This window comes from Episyrphus balteatus, chromosome 4, assembly GCF_945859705.1.
Source record: "Episyrphus balteatus chromosome 4, idEpiBalt1.1, whole genome shotgun sequence".
NCBI classification, from domain to species: domain Eukaryota; kingdom Metazoa; phylum Arthropoda; class Insecta; order Diptera; family Syrphidae; genus Episyrphus; species Episyrphus balteatus.
The window spans coordinates 1171709-1197236 of record NC_079137.1 but is presented as its reverse complement, the minus strand read 5'-3'; the positions used below and the strand labels follow the sequence as shown (position 1 = coordinate 1197236).

At 31.7% G+C, this 25528-nt stretch overlaps 4 protein-coding genes across 7 annotated transcripts; all 4 read right to left on the bottom strand.

The window, feature by feature from the left end:
• Positions 1–176: 176 nt before the first annotated feature.
• Positions 177–7660, bottom strand: LOC129920059 (zinc finger FYVE domain-containing protein 26 homolog). Its single transcript, XM_056001218.1, has 6 exons — positions 7327–7660; positions 5512–7236; positions 2503–5457; positions 1115–2446; positions 933–1054; positions 177–870 (listed from the first exon to the last, which is right to left on the bottom strand). The coding sequence occupies exons 1-6, from the start codon at positions 7390–7392 to the stop codon at positions 459–461; spliced, it is 6612 nt and encodes a 2203-aa protein (XP_055857193.1). The 5' UTR covers positions 7393–7660; the 3' UTR covers positions 177–458.
• A 1783-nt stretch (positions 7661–9443) lies between these two features.
• LOC129920066 (acylphosphatase-2-like) lies at positions 9444–10155 on the bottom strand. Of its 3 annotated transcripts, none has more exons than XM_056001227.1 (5): positions 10046–10155; positions 9917–9982; positions 9836–9852; positions 9665–9774; positions 9444–9602 (listed from the first exon to the last, which is right to left on the bottom strand). In XM_056001227.1, exons 2-5 carry the CDS (start codon positions 9969–9971, stop codon positions 9488–9490), a joined length of 297 nt encoding a protein of 98 aa, XP_055857202.1. In that variant the 5' UTR covers positions 9972–9982; positions 10046–10155; the 3' UTR covers positions 9444–9487. The 3 variants fall into 3 exon arrangements, with proteins under 3 accessions (XP_055857202.1, XP_055857203.1, XP_055857201.1); XM_056001228.1 differs by having other exon boundaries at positions 10089–10112; XM_056001226.1 differs by lacking the exon at positions 10046–10155 and having other exon boundaries at positions 9917–10043.
• Positions 10156–13001: 2846 nt separating this feature from the next.
• Positions 13002–22550, bottom strand: LOC129920062 (bifunctional methylenetetrahydrofolate dehydrogenase/cyclohydrolase, mitochondrial-like). Of its 2 annotated transcripts, none has more exons than XM_056001222.1 (4): positions 22383–22550; positions 13975–14143; positions 13294–13909; positions 13002–13226 (listed from the first exon to the last, which is right to left on the bottom strand). In XM_056001222.1, exons 2-4 carry the CDS (start codon positions 14137–14139, stop codon positions 13099–13101), a joined length of 909 nt encoding a protein of 302 aa, XP_055857197.1. In that variant the 5' UTR covers positions 14140–14143; positions 22383–22550; the 3' UTR covers positions 13002–13098. The 2 variants fall into 2 exon arrangements, with proteins under 2 accessions (XP_055857197.1, XP_055857196.1); XM_056001221.1 differs by lacking the exon at positions 22383–22550 and adding an exon at positions 21976–22299.
• A 324-nt stretch (positions 22551–22874) lies between these two features.
• On the bottom strand, positions 22875–25394 carry LOC129920064 (bifunctional methylenetetrahydrofolate dehydrogenase/cyclohydrolase, mitochondrial-like). The gene is made up of 4 exons (XM_056001223.1): positions 25212–25394; positions 23885–24053; positions 23199–23814; positions 22875–23138 (listed from the first exon to the last, which is right to left on the bottom strand). Exons 1-4 carry the CDS (start codon positions 25226–25228, stop codon positions 23005–23007), a joined length of 936 nt encoding a protein of 311 aa, XP_055857198.1. The 5' UTR covers positions 25229–25394; the 3' UTR covers positions 22875–23004.
• Between the last annotated feature and the right edge of the window lie 134 nt (positions 25395–25528).

Sequence of the window (25528 nt, the reverse complement as noted above, 5' to 3'; positions counted from 1 at the left end):
TCACCTGAACTTAACTTCTGAATTTTTAGAGGTTTGATTGGTAAGAACCAAATACTTTTTATGACTAATCAAAGCCTTTAAAAATTCTGAACTTAAGTTCGGTTAATCTGCAATAGTTACAAAATATTCAACCACACATTTCAAATACAAAAACTCTATTGCTATTGTGTAAAATGTATAGTTTTCTTATTTATTTGTTACATAATTGTATAATTCCCCATAAATATTAAACGAAACATCGTTTTAATGAATTTAATGCTTTCAAAGAAAGAAAACAAAATTTTAACAAAAAAGAACTTAAAATGAGTATAAGTACTTAAAATTAAAAATTCATAACATATTTAGGTATATAGAACTCCTTTCAAAAACAACAAATCCATTCAATTTTGTTGTTTTTTTTTTTTAAGAAATTCAACAATTAAAAAAACTCTTTCTTTCACTCTCTTTCACAAAAAAAATTACTTGCTCATGCTCAATTTTTTCTCACACAATTTCTTTATATGCACCTGATTGGTAGCCTCAGCTTGATGTAATATTTTTCTAATATCATTCAATCGATTATGCTGTATTGCTAACAAATATGCCGATTTCAATTGTCCAATAAATATATAACTTGATATTCTTAATTCCAAGCTATTTATCTTCTTTGCCAAACTATCCAAGGCAGTTTTTACCTCTGGTTGATGATTATTTGTTGCCGAATTAATGGCAATCGATAGGATTTCATCAATTTCACGATTTGTTGTACCATTATTGCCAATTATGCAGTTTAAGAGTCGTTCTGTTTCTTCTAAACGACCATTTCGAGCTAGATATTTGGCAGTTGCACCAAATACTTTCATTATAGGTAATTTGTAATTTTGAATTATTCTAAAAAAATAATAACAAAGTATTATTTACTTTCGATTTGAATAATAAATTAATTAATTTACCGATAAGCTAATCCAAATCCTTCTTCAATATTCTTCCCACTGAGGAGAATTAAAATACAAATTTGAATTTTCTCCTGAGGTGAATCGAAAAGCGTTGGAAGGCTCTGTGTATCAATACGAATCTAAAAATAAGAAAATTTATAGAAGAATACAGAACCAACACAATGTACTCCTCCTCATACCTGCTTTAATATATGCTCAGTTAATAACATTCCATTCTCCATCGGCTGCTCCTCCTCACACTGAGCCAAAAACTTTGCAACATCCATCTGCCGAAGCAGAGTATTGATATGGGCATTCAAACTTTTCGCATCCATTTGCATTAAAATCGAATTGAATTTAGTTTGCTGTTGCTTATTGCGCTGATCCACATTTATCCTTTCCCATTGACTCATCTCCAATTCCGATTGCAAATGCCTATGGGCATTTTGTAAATGCAAGGCGTTGGCATGAAGTTGTTTAAAATTCTGACAATTCATAGAATAAAATTTCACACAAGTCATACTTGCACGCACCGGATCTTTAAGGATTATTTGCAATTCATACAAGCAATTTAATAGATTTTTAGTTTCAAGAAATCGACAAGTTCCAAGTATGGCTTCCTTCCATATACCCAAATGTTCATCGATATCAATCATCGCCTGAATAAGTTCTCCAACTGAACCAGTTCGAAGGAATCCCAGAAATATGTGATGAATAAATAACTCCACATCTTGTCCTTGAATGACGAAATACTTCAAAGCCGTGGATAGTTCTTTGTGTCTTATAAAAAAGTCCACAATATCCGAATGTGATCCATAAGTTATGACATAATGAAGGCATTCCTCGAAAACTCTTGACTGTCTCAGAATCTGCCTTTTGTTGTCGAGAGAGTTCAATGCCGTATTATCAGTATACTGACCTTTAGCTAATTGCTTTAGATTAGCCAAAGTATTGAGAATATTTATAGCTGGTTCATGCAGTGGAATGTTATCGCGACGCTTAGATACCAGCGACGCTAAAGACGTATTCGAATTTCGGATTATAGACGCTCTCGCTAGAGTCTCTGGCTGTAGCTTAGAACATGGAATAGATTCAATAATTTTCAATACTTCATGCAACAATGGTGGGCTACGATTTGGTCGTTTAATTGTAGGAATGTCAATTTTCTTATTCAAGTCTACAAATTCAGCATCATTTGAGATTATTTTTATGATCGTTGAATTTTCTTGCTCTGATGAGTGTTTTGTCATGCAATGTGAAAGTTTTTCTTTAGCAGTTTCAAAGCTTCCAGCACGTAAACAAGCTAAGCCATGTGCTGCCATAACACCAGCAGTTGGAAAACCACATTTCCAGTGAATTTCCAATGCCAATTGCCATTTTTCAACTTGAACTAATGAATCGGCTAGTTTTCGGAGATTTTGATTGTTTAATGGTCCAGCTGGAATAAGGGCTTCACAGCCATTTTGAACAACAGACATTATAATATCCGAATGCTCTCGAATTGTTTCGACTTCAGGAGGACCTCCACGGACCTTGAATGAATTATTGAATGAAAAATGAATGATAAATTGTGTTGTCTTAAACTTACCTTGGCAGCCAATGCTAGGCAATTCATCATTTTGGCAATAAGTTCATAATCCACTTCAGGATTTGGAACCAAAAGTTTTTCCAACTTTCCACAATGGAAGAGCAATAGATCTACACATTTCCTATTGTCACTGTGATAGGATAAAATGGATAGACATAAAGCTACACTTGGAGCATGTTCATAGCAAAATTCCTCTCGCAAGAGCTTGTCATGGGTTATATTTCCACTTAGCTTCCAACGAGGATCTCCTTCACCATAACCACTGAATTTATATTTCTTCTCTGCTGATATTGCATTGGAAGACTTATTGGCATTCGTCTTAGCATCATGCTCTTGAGTTTGTTTAACACAATCATTGCAAACTCTTACAGCAACATCTTCATAGATCTCTGGAATTTGCATACGATTTGTGGAACAAGCAAAACACACCACTCTCCCACAACGACGACAATGATGACGTCGCATGAGCATTGTAAAGACTGCCCGTCGGCAACACATACAATGCGCAGCTTCGTCATCTTGCACCCATTGATCTCTGCCCGGTGCATTATGTGGCATCACAAAAGCTCCACAAAGTGAATCCAACGAAGCCATATCTGTCGATTGTGAGACCCTCTCCGACGAAGAGGCTGGGAATTCACGAATTTGGTAATCAAGTGCTTTGGTAGCATAAATTCGCAATAGCAAATCTACACATTCCAATGTAATAATATGATCCTTTTGATATAAATTAAAATTGAGCAATATAAAAGCCGAACTACTCTCATTCCCCAGAGTAAAATTAGTTGACTTTTTCGAGTGAATATCGTAAATATTTCCACGTTTATCAAAACAATATTTACACAATCCACCAACTGTTAGGCAATTACTTTGATTATCCTCTAAAAGTGGCCTTATTGCATCCAATATACTAGCGACTTCTTTGAACTTAACATTCATAATTAATTGCTCAACAATAAGTAATGGTTTACTTAATAAATTCCAATTTTGATCACGTTCCATTGGTGTCAGTTGTTCGAAAATCTTCAAAGAAACTTTATAGTTTCGCAAATGCGTTGTATTCTTTATGTTATTGTTGAGGAAATCTATAACATAATTGAGCAAATTAACTGAGCGAAATTTATGCTTATTGGCATCGTAAAATTGACAAACTTCCAACTGAGGGAAGGTTTCGATAGTTTGAACAATATGTCGATCAAAATCGTCCTCAAGCTGGACGAGAATTTCGAGGAACGTTGCAAAGAAGGATTTTATTTGATGATCAAACGATATGGATAGTTGAACCACACAACACCAATCGTAGCATAGCTTAAAATGTCCCTGGGAGAGAAGTTTTTGTAAAATAATGTTGGGTGTTTTCAAGCCGAAATCATAAGCTTGTGGCCACGATTCAAATTCAAGTACTGACGATACCTCTGAATATATGCTAATATCTAAGAGAGTTCTTTCCAAATTGCTTCTCAACTCTTTGTCAATGTTTTTAGCATTCCAATGCAATAAGGTACTTTCAATAAGATCCTTGGCCAAACACGAACTCGGAACTCTTGTGAAATTTTTGAAAATCAAACTCGATCGGGTGTTAATGTTCTCAATATCAGAAGCCAAGTAAACATATTTAGTATCTTCGGCTATTAGATCTATGATGACTTTGTCTTTTTCACTCAAATGTGCTTCTCTGTCCCTTGCCTGTTCTTGACAATTTTGTAAAATGTCATAGATTTCAACTTTCTTTTTTAACTTTCTCATTCGTACTCTGTCGATGTTATGCGAGAGAATCCCAGCAATAACAGAACTGTCATCATAGATCTTCGATAAGCATGCAACACTTTCAAACTGAATGAATCTGTGTAAATATTCATCATTCATCATGGTGCTGCAATACGTCTGCGAAGAATCTTGGATTTTTTGCAAAATATACCCCAATAGAGCATTCTGATTCGAGATGTAATTAAAGATGGATTGATATTTTTCTTTGGTTATCCTGCTATGTCGGGATGGTTTGCGTTCCTTGCCACAAATCTCTGGACAAATATTCAGAGCAATCACATGAATCAAATTCAAATTCAATGCCACCACATGAGATTCGATTTCGAGTGGTGTCATGTTCTCTTCGAATATTAATTCACCAATTATATCGCTAGGATCGAATCTTAACAAAGCTGTAGTAAAGAATTCTGCCTGTTTGTCTCTTATTTGTAGGAATTTCGATAGATGACCAATGTAGGATAAAAATCTTGTGAAATAATTGAATTTTGTCTTAAGGTCGGCAAAGTCATTGGCTAGTGCTTTTAGGTCATCGATGCGTTGCAAATCACCATCGGATTTGGAGAATATATTCTGAAAGATCTTATCACGTTGCAACTCGATAGAGAGTTTTTTAGGTTTCAGTGAATAGAAACTATTGCAAAGTAGATCTTTCAGACCAATGTCTGGGCGATTGTAGGACTTGATCAGTCTCATACACTCACAGATATTGTCTAAGAAATTCAAACATCCCATCTCACTGGGCAGTCCCGAATTAACCGACAACGAGGATGATATTTTCGGCAGTTTACACATCCTTCTTATCACCGGAACAATATTCGCTATTATATCATAGTTGGTATTTAAATTCAGGATCAAATCAGCTGCAATAACCGCTCGAACATTAGGTCCTTGATAATGCTGTAGGAATGGATAGCTATGGGAATATTTTTCCAACAGCGTTTGAATTTCATCGCTGCATTCGAATGTATTGGCATTGGCGAAATTGTCAACGATGCTGATTATTTTCGAAGCTTCAAATCCTTTAGCAGCGGCTTTTTTGATTCTCTCCACAGTGGCTTGAGGATCTTTGGTTTGAATTTCTTGCTGCAAATAGCTTTCGTAGATGGATTCTAGTTTCCGTTTGGTGTGTTGTTGATTCTCGACGAATTTTAATTCTCGATTGAGTTCGGTGTTTTGCAAATTGAAAGTCTTAAAATAAATCAATTTTTTCATAAGAATTCAAATTGATGCAAATTGACTTACCTGGATTATATACTTAACATCGTTGAAATTCTTCATAGCTAAAGCCATAATGGCGAGATTCTCTGGTGTGGTCAACATATTTGGTATAATACTCTTCCTATTGGTTATGTCTGTCAATGGAACACCTACATTTCCATTATTTTTGATGATATCCTTCCTCTGAGGAACTCCCACCCCGATGCGCTGTTGTTCACCACCTCCAAACGTAGCTCTTCTACGTTTCTTAGCCTTTCGTCTAGACAAACTAGCATAGTTGATTCTTTCCTTGCTCTCATCCTCACTGCTGGTCTTTTCAATATTTTCCCTATGCAACTGAACCAGTTGTAATAAATCTTCTGCTTCCAACTGAAAACTTTCCACTTCGGTGTCTGAAATTTTCTCTAGCACTGAATACTTCCATAGTCCATCATTGATGCAATCCATAACCCTGGTGAAACGCAATTTTATCCTCTCCGAACAAATTTTATACTCCTCGCTGTGTAGTTTTTGTGTAATGAAATGTTTAAGAAAACTAAAGATAAACTTGAGAGCGGCTCCCTGACAAATAAATCCATGTCGTCCACCAGCACCGCAGAGCACTCCTTCAGCTCGAGTTTCTGCAGCATCAGTGCTAGAGGTGGATTTTTTCTTATCAAATTGTCGACTAGCTGTCGGTGAGTCTAAATGCTCCCAGCGCAAGAAAACCAATTGAAAGATGTCTTCCATTAAATTACACAGAACATCAATATTCCGAATTTGTCGAATGATAACTTTCAGGCGACTTATCTTTTCCTGAGCAAATTCATAGAATTGTTCATAGATCTTGCTACGATTTATAATGACATCATAGACACCAGCTAAAACAAAAAAGTATGTAAGAGTTTCCAATTCGGAATCTCTCATGCTGGGCAGGACATTCGATTGACTCTCGAATGTGTGATTAGATTCAATCACCTGACGGATCTCATCATAACCCACAAGAATAATATTCTTGTGGTCATAGATTAATGGAAGAATTCCATTTGTTTCAATTAGTGTTCCGATGGGAATGATTGAAGAATTGTATTTGCGCAAGAATTCAATATTGTTGCCGAGTCGACGAAAATCGTTGAAAAATATATTTTGAATCTCAGATGCTTCCTGGCAATCGTACAATTCTAACATTTTCTTAAGATTTCCCACCTCATCAATTGATTGGTTCAATGAATTGAATTCATTGGAAACTTTGGCTAGAATTAGAGCATTTCGCATGTAACTGTCGGTTGTGATGTCAGCGAAATTCTTTTGCTTCTGAATGGCAAGCGTAACAAAGTGTGCCTCATTCTTCAGAGTCTCACAAAGAATCACTTCTTTGGCGAAATAATCAATAGATTGTTTGGAAAAGGCGGGATAGAGCAAAAAATCGAGATTACTATTTGCCAGTAAACCCATATAAAAATGGTCACCGATTTTTCTACCCAATTCAATAATATTGTCAGATTTTTGTTTAAGAATTGGTTCGGGTTGTTCAAGATTAACAAGGAGATTTATGAATTTCAATTCTCTGTCATCGTCTGGGGTGGATTCGAAGAAGATTTGTACAGCTAGACGTTTAATGTGATTGACGAGGTCTCGACTATCTGGATGTTGTTTTAATACGGTATCGAGGATTTTTATGGTGGGGAAGGGTTTGCGGAGAATACATTTTGCTAATGAGGTTTGTAGATCGTAGTTTCTATTGTAGCTGTGGAAATCTTTAATGAAATTCTAAAGAAAAAGAAAAAAACATGTTTTTCATTGTTTCGAAGGTTGATTTTAATTGACTTCTAATATAGACAAAAAAATAAAACAATTTACCTCGAATAAAAATGCAGTATCTCTCTCGAGAATACTGAGATAAAATTCAATTGTATTGTTTTCCATTTTTATATGATTTTACATCTCGTCGTCGTCGAAATTAGAAGATTTGGTTTTTCTTTTTTTGTTCTATCAACACTTTACAAAGCTGTTAATTAAACTGATAAGAGGATTGATAGAGTATTGTAGATTTTTTTTCATATAAATGTGAATTATTGAAATGAAGAGTATACAAATCAGGCAAATCAGATGAAGAAGAAAACAATTTTGCAATTATAAAAAATAAAACAAAGAAGATTTGAAGAAGAAATGGTGAAATTTTTTGTTATTTTTTTTTTTTTCTATTTTATTATACTGATTTGACGGGCAGCAAAGCAGCTGATAACCGTGATTTTGTAATCAGCTGCTGCTTGGTTTACAGCGGATGTTTTTATTTCATCATCGCAGGTGCATTGGAAGAACTGTTTGTTTGAATTATTTGAATGGGCGCTGTGTCCCTGTTCTGTAACTTTTATTACTGGCGTTAAAATATTGTAATGATTATAAAATCTATAATAACTTATTTATTATTTTTCAATAACAAAGAAAAGCATTTTATTTTAATGTATTTTCTTTCCATTACATATTTAAAAAAAAAATTGGCATTAAAGAAAAAAATATTTGCATACAAATATTTTGCATTGAAAAAAAGTGTTGGAAATAATAAATTTTCTGCATTGAAAAAAAAAATAAATTAAATAAAGAAAGAAATTTAATGCACAATGTGTGCATTTAATATTTTTTGTTTTAATATTCATGGAATTTATGAAAAATTTGGCTATTTGACTTAAAATCTGTCAATATTGTCAAAATTGTAAGAAATTGGATTGGGAAAAGGAGCTACAGCCTAAACGGATAGACAGATTGACTTCAAACTTGGTATGTAGCATTTTTGGGGACTCTGAGTGCCAGTTGTACAAATATTTAATCCGTGGATCAGCAACTTTTATCTTCTGAAACCGGTCATAAGGCTAAGGTTTAGCACTGGTTCAAGGTACATATATGTAAAAATAGCCACATTCATACTTGAACCGAAGTTGACTCGCTGCTAATCCGCCGAAATAGGCGGGTTAAATTCCTAAACCAAGGCTTACCCACGATTGTACAACTGCCACTGAAGAAAGGTTTTTGGAATTAACTTTTTTGTACCAAAAATAACGGTACCTGTCATATACTAATTTCGGAAAAGTTTAATTTTCTCAAAACGGCTCCAACGATTTTGTTAAAATTCAAATGTTAGTTTTTAAACGAGGTCTATCTTTTAATGATTTTTTTTTTTTGAAAATCATTATTAATGGTACCTGCCATAGAACCGCTTTTCTCAAATCTAATTTTTTGCCAAACTGCTAATTGTATTTCAGCCAATTTTTTTATACAAAAGCATTTATATAATTTTAATATAATTCATAAATAAAATTTTGAAAAAAAATAATTTTTGGATTTAAAAAAAAAATTAAAATTTTTTTTTTAAATCAAATTTTCGAAAACCAGACATGAATTTTTTTGAAATTTGGTTTTAGTTGTTGATTAGTGATTTCTACAAAATAGCATTAATGGCATTAATTATAAAAAAGTTAATTTTATTAAAAAACGGCTCTAACGATTTAAATTTTTTTTCTAAAAATGCATCTTTATATATCAAATAAAACTACATACTTGTTTTGGAGGGCAATTTAATTTCAGATGTTGTTTTATTGCCTTGAAAAAACGAATTTTATGTTTTTTGTTTAAAAATTAAAGTCTTAAATTTAAAATGCATAGACCGGTTCCCTACGAACTAATATCTTTAAGCTAAAACTTGTAATCAATGTACTTTTGATTATAAATATTAAATATTTATTCTTCTGATTATAAGATTAAAGATATTTCGATTGCAAATTGTTCAGTAATAGGGGTTTTTAGATTTTCAAAAAAAAATTCGGGGTCTTTTTGAAAATCTGAAAAAAATAAATTTTAAATTTTTTTATCAAAATGCATAGGCTTTGTTTGTAAATCAGATATCGGATAGCAGAGTAGGTCGGCTTTTCATTTGGAATTTCTTTTAAATCCTCTTTTAAGTAAAAATTTATGAAACACAGTTTAACTAACATAAATTTGTATTTTAAAGAATAGCTATACAATATTAACGTTTAATTCCAAACTCTGAAAATGAATAATCATCAATTTCCTTTGCCTCACTAAATACTGCTTTATCAATACGCGATTGGGGACTTCCTTTTGTTTGTAACCAATGCTTCCTATAAAAAAATTACCAATACTTTAATACGCTTATTAGCCCACAATCAATTAATTTACTTACATTTCATTAATTTTATTTAATTCTCCCTCTAGCTGACCCTTAACTGTGCCATCATCGGTGTTCATACACCATCCCCGTACTCCAAGAGATTTAGCTTGTTTTTCCGTATACTAAAGGGATATTAAAATATTTAATTTGTCTTATTTATTTACCTAAAAAAGAATAGTTTACCTTGCGAAAAAATACACCTACAATTAGAAACAATTATTATTGGTGGATTAGATAACAAAAATAAATTATATTAATCCATACCTTGTACAATTCCAAACACCTCAAAATCCAAAGCTAATAGTTTTTGGGCTGCCATTCTTGGTTGTTCTGCAAAAATATTGATTTTTTGTTTTTCAATTCAATTGAGATGAATTTTTTGTTTTCTTGTACAGTAGTTAAATTATATTTATCAATTGAAATCTTTAATGAAAACCTGCTAACTATTCCCTGGGAAACACAGTTTGTTTTTTATTCTCTCTGGTTCTATATTTGACATTTACAAAAGAAAGTGGAAAGATAACAAATAAACGTGTTAAATCAGCTGGTATTAAGATAAACAAAAACAACCACAATAAACCATAAGTAGACAGCATACACCGAATTACTTTCCATTGTTAACACTCATATGCATTGCTCATGTTCTAGACTAGGTCAAAAACTTAACTAAAAAGACCAAATAGTCTTGAAAGATTTTTTAGGTCCCATTGATAGTATCCATACTTTTTCGCAATTATAATAAAAAAAACCATAGGAACATGAGTAGAGTATCACATTTAGCTTATGGTGTAAGGTTTTTGCGGGATATACTTTTCAAGATTCAATGATGTTGAATAGGAAGATTCTGATTCTGTTGCTATATTATTTTTTTACAGTGCTTCGAAGTTCATATTTTGTTCCTAGCTAGTTCAGCAGTTTTGTTAGTTGTTTTTTTGTTAATCCTTCCATCAACCTTATTTGAATCCAACCTGTGTTTGGTGACAAATTTTCGTTGGCTAACATATTTTTAGTTGTTTGAAAAAAAAAAAAAAAAACGGTGTATGGCGTATGAGTGATTTTTTAAAGAAAGTGAAAAATTAATTCGTCTTGAGTATTTTGGATAGTACATAGTAGCAATAAACAAAATCTGGGAGTAAGCTACTTTGTAATTCGACGTTTTGAACAGATTATTATCCGTGCAGAGTTGTGGCCACTAAACTTTTACGAACACATCACAGAGTTAACAGTAAATTCTACTCTTCCCATCTGGCGAACAATTTATGTGACGTACAAATTATGGTATCAAAACGACTTCACCTTTTGGTTTTACGCAACAAACAGGTTGTTCTCATAGTGTGTATATTAGACTGATTCAAAAAAAATTTTTTTTTCTTTTGTTCAAAGCATTGTTGAAAATATTGTTGGAAATGACGACAAAAAAATACTGTAAAAGTTTCAGCCCTTAATGTTAACATTTAGTACCGCCGCATCGCAATTTTCAATTTCCCATACGATTTGTATGGGAAAGATTGTGTATTTGTGTTTAGAATTTTGTATCTTTTTAATGGTTCATCAAAAAGGCTAGATTTAATCATTTTCTTGTATAAAATTGATCGCTCTACAAGATTGCATTTATGAAATTAAAAAAAAACGGACGCGAAAAATTAATTAAAATAATTTTTAGTTGAAAAAATGAATAATTCGAATTTATTGAAGAAATATAATATGATAGTTTTAGGGGTTTGTGAGTTATATAAAAGGATCTGTGAAACCAAAACACAACATAGAATACAAATATTCGAAAATTTTGCCAAATTTTTTGAAAAACATAATAATTTCGTCAAAAATCGGAAAAAAAATGAGAAAAAATTACTTTTTATATTTTAAAGTTGAATAACTTCGAAACGCGGGGGTAAATCAAAAAAATTATTAAAAGCTTTTTTGTAGAGCGGACAATTTTATAAAAGAAAATGATTTTGTCAAGCCTTTTGGATGAACCATTAAAAAGATACAAAATTCTAAACACAAATACACAATCTTTCCCATACAAATCGTATGGGAAATAGAAAATTGCGATGCGGCGGTACTAAATGTTAACATTAAGGGCTGAAACTTTTACAGTATTTTTTTGTCGTCATTTTCAACAATATTTTCAACAATGCTTTGAACAAAAACAAAAAAAAATTTTTTTGAATCAGTCTAGTGTATATCCATTTTTAGTCCATAATTTTTATTTCAGTTTTTATTTAAAAAAATGGCTATAAGTTTACAAATCAGATTTTGTATACAGGGTGTCCCAAAAGTAATGGATCAAACGAAATATGCTGATAGGCCAACTTAAGGGCTCTCAGAATTTGGTAACTTGTTCATCCCAAATCCTTACGGTTTTCGATTTAATGCAGTTTTTGTGAAATTTCGAAAAATCCCGACTTGGCAACAGTATTTTGCTTCCTCTGCCCATAATTGATTTTTGTTTTTTACAATTCTTTCACTAAAACATTGCCTAATAATAAGAAATAACTAATTAATCAAAATATTTTTTATTTCATATGCCATTTTGCTGCAAATTAATTAACAGTTCCATGTTTTATAAAAACTCAATTTCTTACTTTTATTTCAGAGCATCATCCCGAAAAAAATTTGGATGGTGTAACACTGGTTTATTATTTTAAAAACTTGCCGTGTTATTGCAGTTTTCAAAAATGTAAAAAAGTTTATAAAGTTGAAATTAGAACGAAAGATATTACAATTTGAATACAACAAAACAGGGCTTTTCAGAGAAAAATAACAAAGAAAAATAAACACATTTTCTTGATTGTTGTTTGTTTATTTATTTTTGAATAAAAGACTCGATTTTTGTTTGCTATTTTGCTCTAAAAACCCCTGTTTTGTTGCATTCAAATTGTAATATCTTTCGTTCTAATTTCAACTTTATAAACTTTTTTACATTTTTGAAAACTGCAATAACACGGCAAGTTTTTAAAATAATAAACCAGTGTTACACCATCCAAATTTTTTTCGGGATGATGCTCTGAAATAAAAGTAAGAAATTGAGTTTTTATAAAACATGGAACTGTTAATTAATTTGCAGCAAAATGGCATATGAAATAAAAAATATTTTGATTAATTAGTTATTTCTTATTATTAGGCAATGTTTTAGTGAAAGAATTGTAAAAAACAAAAATCAATTATGGACAGAGGAAGCAAAATACTGTTGCCAAGTCGGGATTTTTCGAAATTTCACAAAAACTGCATTAAATCGAAAACCGTAAGGATTTGGGATGAACAAGTTACCAAATTCTGAGAGCCCTTAAGTTGGCCTATCAGCATATTTCGTTTGATCCATTACTTTTGGGACACCCTGTATTTTATAAATTATGCGCTTTATAAGGTATTTTATTTATGTATAAAAAAAAAACAAAAATAAATGTTTTTCCTAATAATACTTTTAATTCAGCTTGATTTGTCTAGTGAGATTTTTTAGCTTCTGCAAGGTTTTTCGCAGCTGTAATTGTATTTTTCATTAACATAGCGACAGTCATGGGTCCAACACCACCAGGTACTGGAGTAATATGTCCGGCAACTTTTTTCACCTCTATGAACATAATTTGAAAAAATAAAATTAAATAGTCAAGTTAATTTATATAAAATTAATAAATTACCATTAAAATCAACATCTCCTACAAGTTTACTTTTTCCATTCTCATCGGTTATTCTTGTTATTCCTACATCAATTACACATGCACCCTCCTTAACCATATTCGATTTTATCAAGGAAGGAATTCCTGTTGCCGTCACAATGATATCAGCTAATTTGCAATATTTTTCTAATTCACTTCTTGGTGTATATCGATGGCAAACTGTAACAGTTGCATCCATAGCTGATGTTTCATTTTTACCATCTGAACTCAATAGCATAGCCATTGGCATTCCAACATTCTTTGAACGACCCACAACAACGGCATTCTTACCAAATGTTTCAATATTTGATCGTTTAATTAATTCTTGTACACCCAACGGTGTACATGGAATCATAGATTTCATGTCTAAGCACATTCTACCCACATTGATTTCATTGAAACCATCAACATCTTTTTCACATGCAACAGCATTACAAACAACACGTTCATGCATATGTGGTGGCAAAGGCAACTGAACAAGAATACCATCAACAGTGTCTTCCTTATTAAGCTGATGAATCAAATCAAGAAGTTCCTGCTCCTTGGTGTCAGCTGATATTCTTTTTGTCACACTATTTATGCCAATTTCTGCAGCAGCCTATAAAGAAAAAAAAAATGATAAAATTTATTTGAATTTTTTGTGATTTATGGTTATAGTTTTACCTTCATTTTGTTTGAAACATATGTTTGGCTGGCAGGATCTTCTCCAACTAAAATTGCAGTTAGTTGGGGTGCACGATTACCAGCGGCCACAAAATCTTCCACTTCTTTCCGGAGCTCAGCACGAATTTCAGCTGCAATTGCTTTTCCATCGATAAGTTGAGCCATGTTACTTTAAAATAATTAAAAAATAAAATTTATATTTTTTTGCATACAGAATTATATTGTGAACTAAGCCCTAATTTTTCAATCGTCAGTTAGACTATCAGATAAATAAAGTCAATATAAGAAAAACGTTTATTCGTTGGAATAAACCTTATTTGGGGTTTATCTGGCTAATGAAAGTATTAAAGCTTATTAATAGGAAGCTAGTTATTGGATAACCTACATATATAGGACATTTCTAAACTGAAAGTAAGAAGTGAGCGCGCCACCTAAGATGAGATCTTCCTTTTCCATTTTGCCCATCGAGCGTGGATACGAAAACTCAAAGGGCTGGTACGTGACAACTGACTATTGTCAAGCTAATTCGCTCAGTCCCAAACCAATTTCCAAAATTTTTAACATGAATACAAAAAAAGTATTTAAATATTTTTCCTTTTTTTTATTCAAAAAGTTTTCCATCGATAAATAGATTTTTTTACATAAAAATTAATTTTAAAAAATAAATACTAATTATTATTGTTTTAACAATAAAATCTAACTTATACAGGATTCAAATATTTCATTAAATAAGCCGACAACACATGTGCAGCCTCATCATCAACAGCTTGCAATGCACTAAGTACATTCAATACTTTTATATCCTCAACACCAAGTACACATTTTAACATAGCTTCAGCATCTGGCCATATACAAAGCAAATGATCGACTTTTAATTGTCTGGCCAATTTTTTCCATTTCTCATCAATGGCGAGCAACATGCCAAGCTTTCTGGAAAGACTGGAATCGTTCTGAATTTGTTCTCGAATAAATGTTTCTTTTTCATCTGGTATTGATGTTATCAAAGACATGCTATCATCTTCAGCAGATGAATAATTGCTACTTTCGTCAAGATCTCCTGCTTCTTCATCGACAATTGATGTTTGAAGGTAACTTTCGAGAATTTGGAGAATTTCCCTACGTTGTGGTTCATTGAGAGTCTTTGCCAAGTCAACAGCTGTATGATTAGCACGATTGGGAATATTCAAGTTCGATGGATCGCAACTGTCTAAAATGATTTTAATCATTTCTGAATTTTGTTGTTGAATTGCCAAATGCAATGAATTATTCCCATCACGTGAGTTAGTAAGCTTAACCGAAGCATTACATTTAACGAGAAGAATTTTAAGAATGTCAATGTTATTCCTTCGTATGGCCAAATGTAATGGAGTCATTCCATCGTTGTTGGTTAGGTTCACATTAAGCTTGCTCACCGATATGTTTGCAACCAGTGCTTGAATGCATTGCAATAAATTATCAACTACAGCAATGTGTAAAGCCGTATTTCCATTGATATCCTGTACATTTGGGTCACATTTATTAGCTATCAGAGGTCTTATATAGACAGGCTGATCAAACAAACACGCAACATGCAACGGAGTTTGTAGATTATTGTTAGTTTGATGCAACAAATGAGTCATATTGAGCTTTGATAGTATTTTAAATATTATCGTCGCTTGTTGATGATTCGGTTGTTTGCAAACTTCGTGTATAATTGTGTCTGCATTATCATTTTGAGCAATGTAGGCGTCGAAAATCTTTTGAATTCTTTGAATTGTGTTTTCAAAGCCAATTTTGGCACGTTCGTTGAATGTTTTTATTAAAAATTTCAGTGCGGGATGGAATGCGAGTTGCTTTTTTCGTCTCCTTGTGCTGCTACTCTCACCATCAACCTCAAGTTGGTCCCACATGCCCCAACTTATATCACTGAAAACTGATTCTTGAAGTAGATTCTTTAGTTCATCGGAATCAACATCAACTTGTTGCATGAATATATCCAATTGAGAATCACTTCTTGGGGGATCCGAGTCATAGACACCACTTGATGACTCCTCGCTTATACTTGAAGCTCGTTGTTCAAGTTTAATTTTTTGTATTTCCTGTGGCATTGATTCGGGCATTTCAAATGAATTTGCTGGACTTGTTGAATTCAATGATGATGATGAGTTTGAAATTCGACGGCGCACTGTTGTCCAAAATGACTTATCTCGTTGCAAAAATCATAATTCTTATACGGATTGAGGTAGCGGTACAGTTTTTTTTTTAATTTGAAGGAAATTTCCAGGGCTGTTACACCAATGAATTTCAAGAAAATTGTTTTACAGGGTGTTTAGGAATCATCGGCCGAAAACCGATTTTCTTAAAAAAAAAATATTTAAATTAAAATTGGTATGCCATTTTGTAGAAATCACTAATTCACATCTAAAAAAAGTTCAGATTACACTTTTCCATGATATTACGATTATAGAGAATGCCAAAAAAGTTGGTCCCGGAAGTCCGTCTGTCTGTCTGTCTGTATAAGGATCTACAGCCTAAACGGATGGACCGATTGACTTCAAATTTGGTATGTAGCATTTTTTGGAGACCCTCCAGAGGGGTTTTTGGAATTAATTTTTTTGGGCCAAAAATAACGGTACTTGTCATACACCAATTTCAGTAAAGCTGTAATTGCTCAAAAACGGCTCCAACGATTTTGTTTAAAAAATTCAAATGTAAGTTTGAAAACAAGGTCTATCTTCTAATGAAAAATATTTTTTTGGAAAATCATTATTAACGGTACCTGCCATAGAACGGTTTTTTTTAAATCCGATATTCTCCGAAACGGCTTATTCGATTTCAACGAAACTTTTTTTGAAGAAGCACTTATATAACTCAAATATAGGCCAAAAATAAAATTTCAAAAAAAATAATTTTTGGATTTTTAAAAAAATTTTGAAATTTTTTTTTGAAAAATAAAATTTTCGAAAACGGGACATTGTATTTTTTTGAAATTTTGTTTTTGGATGTGGATTAGTGATTTCTACAAAATGGCATACCAATTTTAATTTAAACATTTTTTTTAAAGAAAATCTGTTCCTTCTGCCTTCATTTTTTTTTCAAAGTACAAAATCTCGGCAGTGCGCAAGCATGCGCAGCTAAATATTTTTATTTTGGATCAACAATTGATTGGTACACATACCCTATTCGGCTTAATGCATGGAACCGAATGGATTTTTTACGGTACCTGCCATAAAACCGTTTTTTTTCAAATCCGATATTCTCCGAAACGGCTTATTCGATTTCAACGAAACTTTTTGTGAAGAAGCACTAATATAACTCAAATATAAGCCAAAAATAAAATTTAAAAAAAATAAATTTTGGATTTTTAAAAAAATTTTGAAATTTTTGTTTGAAAAATAAAATTTTCGAAAACGGGACATTGTATTTTTTTGAAATTTTGTTTTTAAATGTGGATTAGTGATTTCTACAAAATGGCATACCAATTTTAATTTAAACTTTTTTTTTAAAGAAAATCTGTTTTTGGCCGATGATTCCGAAACACCCTGTGAAATAATTTTATTGAAATTCATTGGTATAACAGCCCTAGAAATGTCCTTCAAATAAAAAAAAAAATTGTACCGCTAACTCAATCCGTTCAAAAGTTATGATTTTTGCAACGAGATAAGTCATTTTGGACAACCGTGCGGCGTTTGCGAGACATTACAATATTTTTTGGTTTATATCGAAAAGGAAGTGGAGTACTGCGTTTGTTGTCACTCTCGCGAACCAGCTCAACAAAAACATTCACATGATTTTCAATATCTTTGTCTCGGTAGGGTGGCGTACGTAATACGATTGCATACTGATGATGAACATCAGCTTCGGTGAACGATCCATAAGCTTCCCATACCTCCTCGTCGTTGTGTAATTCAAAGAATCGTACTTTTATATTATTTTTGGCAACTTTTTCTACTAAAAGTATCAAGTCATCATTGCCCTCGACACTTCCCGTATAAATACTCAGACGGCATATTTTCAATTCTCCCGTTTGAGCACTTTTGAGATTGTTTATTGGATGCGTGTATACGGGTTCACAGATTCTCTTATATTTTCGTTCGTCATCGATGATTTCGAATGCTTCAAAGCAGAGGCAAACCTTTAACAAAACAAAAAAACATACAATCATGAGAATAGGTTTTATAAGTCTAAGGGTCCACAGCAAATTTTTGGAGTGGAGTGATAACCAAAATGTAAGTATGCAGTTTTTTAGCCTTATGCATTCTAATAACGAATTAAAAAATCTGGCAGCTTAAAATCGGGGGGTTAAAAAACGTAAGTTTTGCAATTCATATAAGTCTGTCATTTTCCCTAATCTTGAAGAGATTAATCTTGACGATGCAATCAATAGAACAGACGATATGGGTCAAAATCATGGAGGTGGGAAATTTCGAGGACCGAATTCTTAAAAATAAACTTTGTTTTATGGTAAAAATTTCATGCTCAAATATTCGCTTTAGATATAATTTGTCGGTTCATGAGCGGACAGAGCACAAAAATGTATATTTTTCAATTTATCGCAAACAACTTTAGAGGTCTAAAAATACTATCAATGTGCATGATGTATCATTATATTAATATAGTAGGCCTTAAATAAATCAAATAACTTTATATCTTGTTTCAAAAACCAATTTAAAAAAAAAGCACATCCGAAACACTTAGGCCATAAGTAATTTTTTCTTTTGTTTTTTTTTTTTTGATAAAAGAGTATATTACAGCCATACTTAGATAGGATACTGATTAAAAACACCAAAAAATGCAGAATTATGTGTGTAAGACCACATTATTTGTTCAGATTCTAAAACTTTGACCTTAATTTATTTTTATTTTTTATTTCACAAAGTAAAACGAAATATTTTTGAGATTATATTTAAATTATATAAATATTAAATATACCCCAAAACAAGCGTTCCCGGAATGACTGTTAATTTATGTACGCTACTTAAAAATGAAACTAAAACAAGCTTATAAACTTCAACCATAAAAATAGGTGTGGAATGATAAATCTATATAATATCAACTTTAAAAAACTGCTTACAACACCATTTCTACGTTAGATGATTAAAATATGGACACTTTAAGAAATGCGTCATTTTTCTTGGGACAACTTTTATTAAGGCCGTGTGTGAATTGGGTTAAATAGTTAACCCCGTGTAAAATTTTTGACACTATTGAGGTGAATAAAAAATTTCCCGCTGTTAAAAATTTAATGGGCTCTTGGACCTGGTTAAATTTTGTTTGCAGATGGTTTTTTTTTTTTTTTTTATTAAACAATAAGCCATACAGCTGAAATTTTTAATTTACCTCAATAGCCAAATATTTTGCACGGGGTTAACTATTTAACGCAATTCACACACGGCCTTAAATTATAACAAAATATAACAAAATTGTATTGTGTATTAGTGGTGTTAAGAAAAGAAATACTTGTGTTTTTAAGTCATTTGAATATCAGTTTTTGAGTTATTGACATGTCCGGGAACGCTGTTTTTCAGTATATTAGATGCAATAAAAAAAGAAATGGCAACTTTTCTAAGCTAAACATATATGTATGGATATTCCTAGATGCGTGCCTATTATTTTAATTGGAAAATGCGAAAAAAAAACTTTATTTAAATGTTATTTTGATTTAAAAAAAAATGCCTGTATATCAAATTTTCCACCTTCATGATTTTAACCCATATATGCAGTTTAAGCGGAAATGTTTTGGAGACTTTTCTGTCAAATTTTTTGTCTGTTTATTTGAATTCAAAATTCTTCAAGAATAGAGTTGATATGGTTAGTTAAAAAAGCTTATAACTATATTGAGTTCTAATAGTCGCATCGTTAAGATTGAGGTATTCAGGCTTAGGGAAAATGATAGAGATTCCGTCCTTATATTAAGAATGCGTATTTATGTTAATTTAGCCTACTCAACTCATATTAATTGTAAAACTCGCGTTGTTTAACCCTCCGAAAACCATATAAAGCCTCGATTTAAAGCTAGATTTTTGAATTCGTTATAAGAACGCATAAGGCTATGAAACTGAATACTCACATTTTGGTTATACCTACCTCCACTCCCAAAATTTGCTATGGGCTCTCAGTCTTACCTGATTTAGATTTATAAGTTTAGCTTCTCGATCGGCTTCATCTCGCAACGTTTTCACTTGTTTCAATGAAAGTTCATCGCATTGCAAATCAAATTTTAATTTTTGCATTTTTTTCTGCAAAAGCTCTTTGGGTACATCTTTCTTAGCTGTATGTATAATGCCCATGTTCTCGAATCGAACTATATAACCCAAATCGGGAGAAACCCTTACATCATGTGGATCACTAACATCCTTGTCTTCTTTGTGAACAACTAGCAAATGAGAGTGTAAAGATGGTGTTGTTGTATTTGCTTGATACAAACTACAACGTATGATTCCTGTTTTATTAAAGTTTTTCAGTTCGACTTCGGGGTATGTTTTGTTGGATTTCACAGATCTACTTCCGGTTAGGGATCCATGAGTTCCGTGCATTTCGGATTTATAACGAAAACGAAACTTGTCAACTGGATGTTCTAGAATGACGAGTTGGGGACGAAGATTTGTGTTCATTGTGGCGTTGTTGGGTTTTTTTTTTTTTTAGATATTTCCTGATTCCGGTGATTTACAAATTGCACATTAAAGTGTTAGTATACACTTACTGGTCGTCATGTGTTTTGCTGGCCTTTTGGAAAAGTTAGTAAATACTGTGTGTATTTATTGGTTTAATACAATTTGATTATTTTTTTCTGAGATATATTTGATGTTTTTTTACTTTTAATTTAGAATAAGTTTTTGTTCATGTGAATTACATGGCACAAAAGATATAAACAAAAATTTCAAGAAACTACCAAAAGATTTCTGCCTACTTGATAACAAATGACGTTTGAAGTTTGAACACGTAAATATCGTATGTGGTATGTCACTGCCAGGTTTGATTTCAAAACATTTTGAAATACGACTATGATTATGGCCCAATGAAATGCACCACTGTATCAAACATGCTTGCTCTTAGGCGTGGAACGTACCACTTCATTGGCCAATTTTTACAAAAGTACAAAAGTCTTTGTTAAAAAATCCTAGTAAGCAGATCCGAAAAAGACAAATTTTATCTCTACAATTTTAAACTTTACAAACAAATTTTTAATCCCGCATCAAATGTTTCTCAAATTAAATACATAATACCATACTTAATATTTGATAGTGAAATACAAAATAACGTTATTAATACAACATGAATTAAAGACTACATTATTCAGCTCTTGGCTGTTATTGTTTCCAAGAAAAGAAAAAAATACATCCTTCATGGTTGTAAGGATTCCATATGGAATCCACACTTCTACCAATTTACATAATTTTTTTCTTCTACCGAATTAAATTGAATGCTTTTTTGCCTTTGATTTAGTTTTGAAAATTATTTATTTCGTCCTCAAGTATTCTATTAAACAGTACATCTTAATTTTTTTTTAATTTTGTTTTATTTTTTTTTTTCCTTGTCACAACTTTGAAGACAGAATAATGCTTTGAAAATTATTTGTCCGAGCAAAATAAGGTGGATAATTTTTCTTTGCTCAGTTTTGCGCGTGAACTGCGTATACTGTTTGGAAAAATACTCAAGACAAAATTTTTCCCGAGAAAAAATTTGTATGAGAAATAAAATGTTTGTATTTATACAAATTGTTTTTTAGACCAAAAACTAAGCTTTTTGCATCATTTTTTGTAATTTTTCCATTTCAGAAAATCATCACAAAATCAGTTTGAAAATGTTCACTTTTATACTTTTTCACTTTTCAGGTCAAGGCTTTAAACTACCCTCAAAAGAATTTGTATCATTTATCGTAAATAAAATATTTTGTCTGGCAGTGCTCTATAATTTTGGAATACAACTGTCAAATGGGTGGGCGATGGGCTATTTTCTAATTTATTTATTTTAAATTCTTTTGTTTTTATTTTATATTTTCACTTTTTTCCAATAATTTACCTGAAACGCTTTTGTTCATAATTTCTTGTAATAAGAATGCCATTGAGTAGAAAGTTCAAAGAATTCTTTGAAATTGGTAATCTCGTAATGTGTTTCATTATTATGAATTGATTTCAATTTTTCAGCACTTCTGTGATATTCTTTTTTATTTACCAACTTTTCTTCAATATTTATCTGATTGCTTATTACTTTTTAAAATTAATCAGAAGAAATGATAACTACTTAGCAATAGTTTAATAAATGACACTACCATTTGGATACATTTTGCGCAAACACCATAAAGCACGTTTCACTTCTACATGTCAATTGTGTTTACATCTGATGCAACAACAACTACTTGAGTATTTTCTTTTTTTTTATTGATAGGTGAGAGGATACAAAAAATAAATTTATGAAAGAAAACATACCTTTTTTTTATTGTTGATTTAATTTAATAAATTAACAAGTGTTTTCAAATGCAATTTAAAGCAGGAGGTACAAGTTGAGAGTAGATAGTAACAGTAACTAACGTGGAAATGGAAAAACAAGTGGATAGTGGATGTGTGACGATACACGATACACAAGGCCATATGAACGATCTTACGTTTCGTACGAAAGTGATAAAAAATAAATTGATATTAATTGGTTAGAAGAAGAAAACGATAGAATAGTATAGTTTGTTTGGAATGGCCTTGGCAATGATCATAAATTGAGTTAAATTAGTGTTGCATACCTTCAGGCGATTTATAAATCAAATATTTTTCAAATTCAAAATTTTTAGCTTTAAAGAGAGTAGTTGTTTATCAAAAATTTCGGATAACCAAAAACCTTAAAAATCTTCTATGTCTCTATTTGTATGACCTTTTACGAATTTCAGTCAAAGCCCGTTTTCAGAATCTTTATAAAATTGATAGAGAAAGTTCGTTGAAAATTAATTTGTATTTTATTCAAATTTTGTTTTTACTTTAGCAAAAATAACAACTTGTCTATTATTTCTAAAAATATTTAATTAACTAAATAATACATTTTTACATTTAAAATTATTATATTCTACTGATTGGGACCATTTTGTCGATTCATTAAATTTTTTGCAGCAGTTAATGTATTGCGCATCAACATGGCAACAGTCATTGGTCCAACACCACCGGGAACCGGTGTTATACAACTTGCAACTTTACGAACAGCTACAAATAAAAAAATAAATTATTCTTAAATTTCTCTTTAAAATTTTAACTTCTTTTTACCTTCAAAATCAACATCACCAACTAATTTCGCTCTTCCTTCTTCATCGGTTATTCTTGTTATTCCCACATCAATCACACAAGCACCCTCCTTAACCATATCAGCTTTTATCAATGACGGTACACCAGTTGCGGTAATAATAATATCTGCCAATTTACAATACTTTGCCAATTCCTTTAATGGTGTATAACGATGGCAAATTGTAACAGTAGCATCCATTGCTGATTTTTGATTTTTTCCATCAGCATGCATTAACATAGCAATTGGCATGCCAACATTCTTTGATCGTCCCACAACTACAACGCTCTTTCCAAATGTATCGATCTTCCATCGTTTTATCAATTCAAGTACACCCAATGGTGTACAAGGAATCATTGATTCCATATCCAAGCACATTCTACCCATGTTCACTTCATTGAAGCCATCAACATCTTTCAAATATGATACTGCATTGCATATTGTTCTTTCATTTATATGCTCTGGCACTGGGAGTTGAACTAGAATACCATCAACACTATCATCGTTATTGAGCTCATTTATAATGTTAAGAAGTTCTTGTTCTGTAATAGTGGCTGGAAGATTTTTCGTACAACTGGTAATACCAACATCTTTGGCGGCCTATTAAGAAAGAGATTTTAAATGTTGTTGTCTACATACTTTTATGTTGGATCAATAAATTGAATTTTACCTGCATTTTATTTTTAACATATGTATGACTTGCTACATCGTCACCAACAAGAATGGCAGTTAGATGGGGTGGCCTTTGACCATTGGATGCAAACTCTACGATTTCATCCTTTAGTTCAGCACGGATTTCTGCTGCAACAGATTTGCCATCAATAAGTTCAGCTTGATTACTGTTGAATAAAAAATATGTTATTTGTTTAAGTTTGCTATCATGTCATTATGTTCTAAAAATTCCATGTATTCTGCGTCATTCGCAAAAAAAGGTCAAAGATTTGAAATAAAGATAAGTAAATAATAGCGTCACAAACTTGTGAACAATAAACTTGTTGAGCGATAAGAAATGGAAAATATTTTTCTGCTGGGGGTCTTCTTATCAGTTATTTTGTATACCAACGTCTTCCTAATATTAATCTTATCAGTTTGTTAAATAGTATATACAGAATTGATTCACATGGATACTCGTTCCAAACAACATTATTGCATCATGCAAAATAAAATTTCTAATTTGGGACTTTTTTTAGTGGAAAATATTTTGGGAATAATAACTGTTTTTAGCTTAAAAGGTTATCATAAGGTATTAACCGCGACTGACCTCTGGGTCTAAAAACCATAAAAATCTGGATTTCTTTGGAGGATTATGTGTGTCAAAATCACAATATACCAAATCTGTAGTGGTGGTTAGTGGATTTCTGCTACATTTATTTGCTGTCGCAATTGAATGAAATGAAATAGTATATTATGAATAATGCTTTTTTTTGTAAATGTTGTTAAAAAGGATTCCACGTGCGATTTAAAAGTTTCCATCGTATCATATTCAGTATTTTTAAAACATTAAGGGCCAGTTGTACAAATATTTAATCCGTTGTTCAGGAACTTTTATCTTCTGAAATCGGTGTTAAAGGTGCAGTTTAACACTGGTTCAAGGTTCACTTATGTTAAAATAGCTAAAGTCATGCTTGACCCAAACCCGATCCACAGCTAATCCGCCAAAATCGGAGAGTTAAATTCCTGAACCGAGGCTGACCTACGTTTGTACAACTGGCCCTTAAAGGGTCATTCCATCGTCACTAATAAACAGAAAAGTAACTTATAGACAAGCGAAATCAACCAAGAAATTGTATGGAAGGCCAAAGAGTTAATGATTCATCAAATAAAAAAAGTCTTCTGCTATGATATTAAATGAGCTATTATAAAGCCTACACTTATGGTTGATTTTCTTAATTAAATAAAAAACTATATTCAGTTTTAATTGTTTTCATTCACTCATCGACACTATACGTATCTCTATAAATTTTTTTTTAATAATTTTTGAAAGAAAGTAAAATTACCTTCGTGTCCACTTCATATTTTAACAGGGTTTTTTTCCTTTGTATATAAAATACTTCAAAAGTTACTGGTTTAAAAGTTAAAATAAAGTTTTAAATTTTCAATTTATAATGCACAAGGCTTTTTAAGTTTAAAAGGAAAGAAGATGCTTTCACTTGTAAGTTTAAAATGATACTGATAATTATTGTGTCAGTGATGTACCATGTCATTATCTTGTATAGAATTATCATGCTAAAAATAATTGAGACAATTTTTATTATTTTTTTTATTTTGAATAATATTATTTAATGAAATTAAAAAATACGTCATTTTATTTTAC

Bases quoted from the DNA above. Each gene is read 5' to 3' on its own strand.
- LOC129920059 (XM_056001218.1), bottom strand. From the start codon at position 7,392: ATGGAAAACAATACAATTGAATTTTATCTCAGTATTCTCGAGAGAGAT. The intron at 5,458-5,511 runs GTAAGTCAATTT...ATTTATTTTAAG, and splicing joins ATGTTAAGTATATAATCCAG to ACTTTCAATTTGCAAAACAC. The intron at 871-932 runs GTAAATTAATTA...TTATTTTTTTAG, and splicing joins GGATTTGGATTAGCTTATCG to AATAATTCAAAATTACAAAT.
- LOC129920066 (XM_056001227.1), bottom strand. From the start codon at position 9,971: ATGGCAGCCCAAAAACTATTAGCTTTGGATTTTGAGGTGTTTGGAATT. The intron at 9,603-9,664 runs GTAAGTAAATTA...ATTTTTTTATAG, and splicing joins TTAAATAAAATTAATGAAAT to GAAGCATTGGTTACAAACAA.
- LOC129920062 (XM_056001221.1), bottom strand. From the start codon at position 22,073: ATGAAACACATTACGAGATTACCAATTTCAAAGAATTCTTTGAACTTT. The intron at 14,144-21,975 runs GTAAATTATTGG...ATTATTTTAAAG, and splicing joins TATGAACAAAAGCGTTTCAG to TAACATGGCTCAACTTATCG. The intron at 13,910-13,974 runs GTAAAACTATAA...TTTTCTTTATAG, and splicing joins ATGTTTCAAACAAAATGAAG to GCTGCTGCAGAAATTGGCAT.
- LOC129920064 (XM_056001223.1), bottom strand. The intron at 23,815-23,884 runs GTAAAATTCAAT...CTTTCTTAATAG, and splicing joins ATGTTAAAAATAAAATGCAG to GCCGCCAAAGATGTTGGTAT. The intron at 23,139-23,198 runs GTAAAAAGAAGT...TTTTATTTGTAG, and splicing joins TGGTGATGTTGATTTTGAAG to CTGTTCGTAAAGTTGCAAGT.